This window comes from Sinocyclocheilus rhinocerous, unplaced genomic scaffold (genome assembly GCF_001515625.1).
Source record: "Sinocyclocheilus rhinocerous isolate Xijiao unplaced genomic scaffold, SAMN03320098_v1.1 scaffold2194, whole genome shotgun sequence".
In the NCBI taxonomy this organism is placed as follows: domain Eukaryota; kingdom Metazoa; phylum Chordata; class Actinopteri; order Cypriniformes; family Cyprinidae; genus Sinocyclocheilus; species Sinocyclocheilus rhinocerous.
In genome coordinates, this window is record NW_015652304.1 from 1,245,261 (window position 1) to 1,252,291 (window position 7,031).

General features: G+C 36.7%; 1 protein-coding gene across 1 annotated transcript in view; it reads right to left on the minus strand.

Moving 5' to 3' along the window:
• Positions 1-1,315: 1,315 nt before the first annotated feature.
• Positions 1,316-7,031, minus strand: part of LOC107714699 (vascular endothelial growth factor receptor 3-like) — a 10,015-nt gene continuing 4,299 nt past the window's right edge. Inside the window, exons 4-7 of the mRNA XM_016520655.1 lie at positions 6,524-6,678; positions 3,814-3,958; positions 2,775-2,916; positions 1,316-2,480 (exon numbers count right to left, since the gene is read on the minus strand). Of these exons, the coding sequence (XP_016376141.1) occupies positions 2,393-2,480; positions 2,775-2,916; positions 3,814-3,958; positions 6,524-6,678 (530 nt within the window). The 3' untranslated portion in view covers positions 1,316-2,392. The remainder of the gene's footprint in view (positions 2,481-2,774; positions 2,917-3,813; positions 3,959-6,523; positions 6,679-7,031) is intronic.

Sequence of the window (7,031 nt, forward strand, 5' to 3'; positions counted from 1 at the left end):
AAGCACCTTAGTAGGTAAGATGTGAAAAATACTTTTAACACATCAGTATTTCTAATTCAAAATTGCAACTCAAGGCATTTTGAACTAAAATATTTATGCAGTAAATTAGCAGTTTTTGATGTTTGGGATCCTTTCCTCGTTTGGGAATGGGTTTTCTGTGAATTAGAGGTGTAGGGTTTGTCCTACAGCTCTGAAAAACTCCAAGAGAACAGTGGACATTTTAGAGCTTTTATTATTCAGACCTCTCTTTTATGAAAGTCCATTATCTTGATGATGTAAATGTGAAATGCGTGACCCTTTGGAGCTTTTCCTGCTGCAGGCCATTTACTTTGAAGAGCCCCAAGAGAAAGCAAAATTTAAAAATGGGATTTTTCTTTTAGGTCCATAGTCATTTCAAATGTTTGTACTCCAAAGAACTCGCCATGCTAATATATCCTCTTGTTCAAGGACTTTATGAATAAGCACTGGAGAGGAAGAGAGTTATTGAATAATCTGTGTAATAATATTGTTGTATTCCATGGCATGTACCTTCATTAATGAACTGTCATTGTTAAGGCATGCAAAACACAGTTATTAATGGCGGCCTCTGGTCAGCCGCACACTGGTAATAAAACCACACAAAATGAAACACTAATATAGCAGACAGAAGAAATGAAATAAGTAGCTATGATAATGTTTACAGTGATTAACTGCTGAGGTTAAAGCATTGGAGGGTAAAATTAAGAAACAGTTGTGGTTATGTGGTGACTGAGTATAGTGCAGGCAATTCCAGCTCATGTTGTTTGTGAAAATGTCAAACCAAGTTAAGCTTGTGGCAGCATGTAAAGATGAGATATGTCACATTCTGAAAAAATACTTCTGGACTGCCTCAAGGCCTTTTTAGGTATGGATTTGTTCTCCTTTTCTTTTGTATTCAAAGCGTTTCCTGACACATTTCTAGTTCTTGCCTATATTATTAGATTGGACAGAAGCATAGTTACCACCCATTTAGAGACCAAGGTGAAATGCAGGTCCAGAATAAAAACGTATTATTATTTCATACAGTATGCGCAGTACTATGGCAGTATTGATGATTCCTGCCCTTGAATTTGATTGGTCAAGTGACATTAGAATCACTGAATCATTTACTGAGACTATTCATTCAGAAACACTGATTCATTAAAAAATGCAGTATCTGAAATTGCCCCACCACCCATAACCTCAGTCACTGCTTCCTACATTGCACATGAATAAGTGTACTTGATAATGTCTACCAAGGTTTCTGACACCTTCAAATAGTGCACTATATATGAGTATAAGTGAGTCATTGAATCATTCATTAGACCGATTCGCTCATCAGTGGTTCATTCGGGTATTGATTTTGCTTTAGAATTGGTTCGTTGGAAAACAGACAAAGTAGCTGGCAATAAGTTACTCAATACTAACTTCTTGTTTGTTAAGCTGTTGTAAAAGAACAATATGCAAATCACATGATAGTCCACTCGAGACAAAAGCAGTCATGCTCATGTGATATTATTTATTTGTATTTTGTAATGGTCAGTTAGGGGATGTATGTTATGTATCAGAACTCTTGACTGAGAAATTACAGGTATTTTTTAATACCTCGGAAGTCTGAAATGGAAAGAGCTTTTTATAAACAGCGTAAATGCCATTTACATAGAGATGAACTCTCTTGAGATTTCTTCAAAGTTGGGCATACATGAACGTCTATCTTAATTAGATCAGTAACAACACTGGAGGGTGATTATGTTGTAAAATTATTTTAATAGCTTTAAATTCAAAGATATGGAAAAATCAAACTTGTGTAAAAAAGTGCTACAGTTTCAAAGTGCTTCTAGAGTAATTGGTTCAGTGTTAGTTTGGATCTTATCTACTGTCCTTTCAAATGAAGCAGAACATTATATACTTATGTAAAGCAATACCCCTAAAATTTCTACATCTGACTAAATTATCGTACAGCTTGCAGATGGTAGTTTTCCTAACAAGAAATGTTAATCAGTTTGAAGAAATAAGCCAAACCAAGGCTGGTGGGAAGAAAGAAGCGTTCAATGTCACCTCACAAAAACATCTTTTCAGCATTTCTCAATTTTGCAGGGTTGTTGAATCAATACAGAGAAAATTGCACACCTTTTGTTGAAGAGCACTGCTGCCATCCACACTGGAAAGGACACACAGTAAAACCATCATTTGTCCCGTCTTTGTATACTTTTTTCGATTCCCTGCATAGACAGTCTCCTAATTATATATCTGAATGAAGACCCAAGAGCATAACAAAATCCATGAGCAAAACTCTCATTAACTCTCTTCCACTGTGAATACCCAATACTCCCTAATCTTTTTTCTCGTCATCTTTTCTCTCCTCTCCTCTCCAGTCCTCCATCAATCTCACTCTTTACACCAGCGGCTGCTTGTCAGAGGCGGTGGAGGGCAGGGACTCCACGCTGGCTCTGTAGATGGGTTTCTTCTGGGAGCGGTCATCACTGAAAGGACGAGAGAAGGAAATACGACAGAGTGAGTGTTTTATCGGGTTGAATAAGAAAAGATTTGGACCTGAGGGAGAACGTGGTTAGTGTGAGTTATTTGCACACAGACTAGCCTGCCGGGACTGCTTTGAGGAAGTGCGAAGATGCAGGGGGAGAGAAGTGATCATCAGCATCTACTGATGCTCACAATAATACACAGACTCCACTCCACATGATGGAGGAGTGCTGGAGGTCAAACACCCACATAAATCATTTCTAGACAACATGACTAGGGTGGTTCAAAGTACTTACATGGGTCCCTTGCTCTTCCTCTGTCTGGCTCGGCGGCAGAGGTAAGTGGTCATGGATATCACAACCACCAGAAGGACCAATCCTGCTCCAGATACCATGAGAACAATGCGACCGGTGGTTGTCTCATACCATGCTGCATCCTCTATAAGACAGAGACAATTACATATTATACATCTGTCAAACACAAAAAAACAACTAAAAAACCTAATTAAACTATTTTAACTTGATCAACACTTTGTTATTATTTTCTCAACCTTGGGCAGGTGAGGTAATTATCAGCATTAAATCAAATTCAACCGTATTTACATCAAGTTCTTATTGTGATTTATCAGTTCACGTTAGTGCAAATAAAATAATCGCTAGCTTCATACTCTTCAAATCAAATCAAAATGTAATAACTTGCTCTTTCTCTGAAATGACTCTCATTTTCTGCTGACATCAATTTGATTCCATGGCTTGAATCTTTACACTTTGAATGTACTTAACAGTGGCTGGTATAAATTTTGTAAATTTTTTTATTTCAGAACAAATTACTAAATATCTCTACTGTCAAAATGCAGAAAAGTATTGAGTTATCAAAAGACATTAGGCCACAGTTAGGCACAATTAACTGTAAAGCTGCTTTAAAACAACATGGATTGTAAAAAAGTGCTCTACCAATAAAATTAACTTTATGTAATTTTTTTAAGCTATAATGCTCAATTCTAACAGAATGGCAGTCAGATATTATTATCCTGACTTATCCTGTCTCATTAAGGAATATGTCATATTATGGAAGTTAAATGGGGTCACAAGGTCAATATTGTCTTCCACAGGCTTACATATGGCCAAAGCACCACTGTTTAAGCTAATTCATTGGCTCCAAATGTCTTCCTGTTGTATTCAGATAATTTACACTGAATATTGGATAAATAGTGCCGTTAGTGCCATTCATATCAAATGAAACGTTTAAATCATATACACATACTGTATATAAACAAATCAACTCAAGTTGTTTACTATAAGCGGCACACTGTCGACCCCTTTTTGATGTTCTGACCTGGTAGAACAGTGATGCTGATTGTACGTTTCTTCATAAGGGAACGCACAGTAGGAGACTGAGCCGAACAGGTGAATCTTCCTCCATCTTGTTCCCTCACCTTCTCCAACTTCAGCTTATTGGAGGGCACAAGCCAGTCCTCTCCCTTGATAGAAAAAAAACAGGGAAGAAGTTATTGAGAAGTGAAAAGCAACGCAGGAACTCCATGAGAGATCTGACGTAAGAAAGGTAAGCCAGAATTTTTCATTCTTATGAAGGGAAGCATGCAAGAAGGTGAATTCCCACTTCTCTATACTTTTTAAATAAAAACTCAACAGAAATGAAAAGAAAAAACTAAATCTATTAAAAGTTTCCTAGGAATCCCTGCACCAGTTACAATAGTGAGCATAAGAGAGTAATGAAGCAAAAGTAAAACATAACACCGTACAATTCAAGGAAACAAATGCCTGTGCAAAATCCACTCAGAGCACATCATAACCGTACAAATGCTTTTGGCACTAAAGGAACTTCTGCAGCCTGCCAACAAAGTCCATTTCAATTTAAATGAAAGTGAATTAAGAGGATTCCCAGTCAAGCCAAAGTTCTGGCCAAAGTACCATTGTTTAAGCTAATCTGTTGGCTCCAAATGTCTTCCTGTTTCTTCTGCTGGAGTGCAGACACAGCACAGTAAACAGGTAGCTGCTATATGTCAGACCGTGCTCTGTCATTTAAGGGAAGCTGGCTTTTCTGGTTTACTCTTCATAAGAAATTGTTCATAAAAATCTAAAGTGCATTTTTGAAACCAAATTGAGTAAGTGAAAATATGAACTTGAACTGTCAGAGAATGACACTGCACATTCGTGACGTGTGGCGGAGGACATCCTAATAACAGGAATGAGTAATTCTGCATTTCCATCTCATGAAATTCTATGGTCATCAATCACCCACACCATGACATTTGGAGGATTTTTTTTGGTCTGAGAAACAGAGTATGCACATGCTTTTTACAGCATGTTACATGTATGATCCACCGTTACTCACAGGTCCAAAATGAACAATATGTCTCACCAACCCATAGTGAGTGAATAGAGTTTAACTAGCCTTAACAGAAAACATTTGGTACTGTCCCTGAAACGATTTTCATTCATTATAATATAATATAATATAATGTAATGTAATGTAATGTAATATTAAAAAGTGTGTGCCTAGTTTTTGTGCCTATAGCAGTGGCAAAAACGATATTGCATAATATAGAAATATACTTCAGTCTCCTTGAAACTGCACATCAGGATTTTGTTCCTTAAAATATATTCATTTTGGTGGCTCAATATGAGAAATATTTCACATGTGTTGCCACATGGAGAAAAACATTTCTTGACTTCCTAGATAAAAAAAAATGTTGGCAAATTTACCACTGAGGTGGAAGATGTTTGAGTCGTGACAGATGTTTTCTTTAGCAAACATCTGTTAAGACTCATGTGGCTTATTGCTTTGATTTGAATCACATGTGTGAGTTATATCAGTGATTGTACGATTATCGTTCTCATATTCTGCTTAAACTTAAACTTCTACTTTAACCATTCTATTAAATAACTAGACACTAAGAAGTAACTGGCCCCTGATGAGTTTTATTTCCTCACTAAAGCCAACTTTTGCTCACATTTGGCTGCAATTTTGGACCCTGGTTGCACAAGGCTCACATATAAAAAAAGAATCAGAATTGATTTGAGGAGTGTAGACTAGACTAGACCACTAGAGACTCTTTAGTGTAGATCTACCATACACTGTTCCATAGGGCTGGGTAAAAATCGATTCTCATTTTTATGGAATGATATCGATTCTTAAATCCCAAGAATCGATTAGTCTAGCCTGTTTTCAGTTAATGGACGGAACGTTGAAGGGGACGGAACGTCCCATCCAGCATATCACAATAAGCACTTTGGTACTTTTAATATGAAACATGAAACAAATATGATTTCAAATTCTGTCCATTGTATTGCAGTATTCAAACAATAAATGCCGTTTTGGCGCTGTTTAATGTGAATTGACAGATCGCCTTAGCGCCTCGATCAACAGATGGGTCAGCGCAAGGCGCAAGTGAACTGATCATCTCCTCCACATTAATTACAGTTTCAGCACAAAATAAACATGACTAAACATCCGAAGGTAAGTTAAAAGAAAGAGTACAACTTTACAATCCGTATCCTGTCTCATGTAATCGCTCAATCAGTGTTTCAGCCGCGCAAAGACGTCAATATAACGTAAACAATGTCACGTAACGTCACGTTTACCTCAGAAAAACATATTCGGTGACCATAAACTCATTAGTCAGATAGAAAAAGAAACTGAAGAGAGGGGCATTTTGCTAAATATATGCGCTATATAACATATTCATTATAAATGTTACTGTTCTTCAATGTTTAATTTATGCTTGAATAAATCCATCAAGTTATGACAGCCACCATTTAAATGTTTATCCAGGCTTAGCACATTTCCTGTTCTGACTAAATGAGATGACAACTTTCTCAACGTTTTCCCTAGACCTGAGTGAATAAGCTTATTTTCACTTCCACAGCAAGCTGGCCTTCCAGGTCTTTCTCTCAAATGTATGAGAAACTTCCATGAAAACAGACAACTGCAATCCCAATACAGCAGTTTTGCAGTAGACAGAGTAATGCATCATGTTAAAAAAACTGTAAGATTAAATCTTACAGAGTATTAAATCTGTCACCTCTTTAGCCCAGAAGTACTCAGGTGCCTCAGAAGCTGAAGTAGAACATTCCAGCTCCACATCATCTCCTAAGCGTACTTTGAGGTCCTGCACCGAGTTGAAATAACGTGTTAAGTATCCCAAACCAGCCCTGTGCACAGCCACCTCCCGCATATCTGTGAGAGGAAAACGAGAGAACATTTGAGGATAAAACGGATTAGTCAAAACAGCTCTGCTCCAGGATACATTTGCATAGCATAAAAAAACAAGGAAGTAGGGCATGGAAATTCTGAGTTTTCATTGCTCAAAAAATAACGTACAGTATATAATTAATATTATATAAGATATACTATAAACACATTATTTTTATATATATTCATAAAATATACATGCATAAACATCATCAGTCAGTAAGATTTTTTGAAAGAAATTAATACTTTTATTCAGAAATGATGCATTAAATTAATCCAAAGTGACCGTAAAGACTTTTAAATAGATTTAGATCAAATAAATGTAAACATTCTATCTA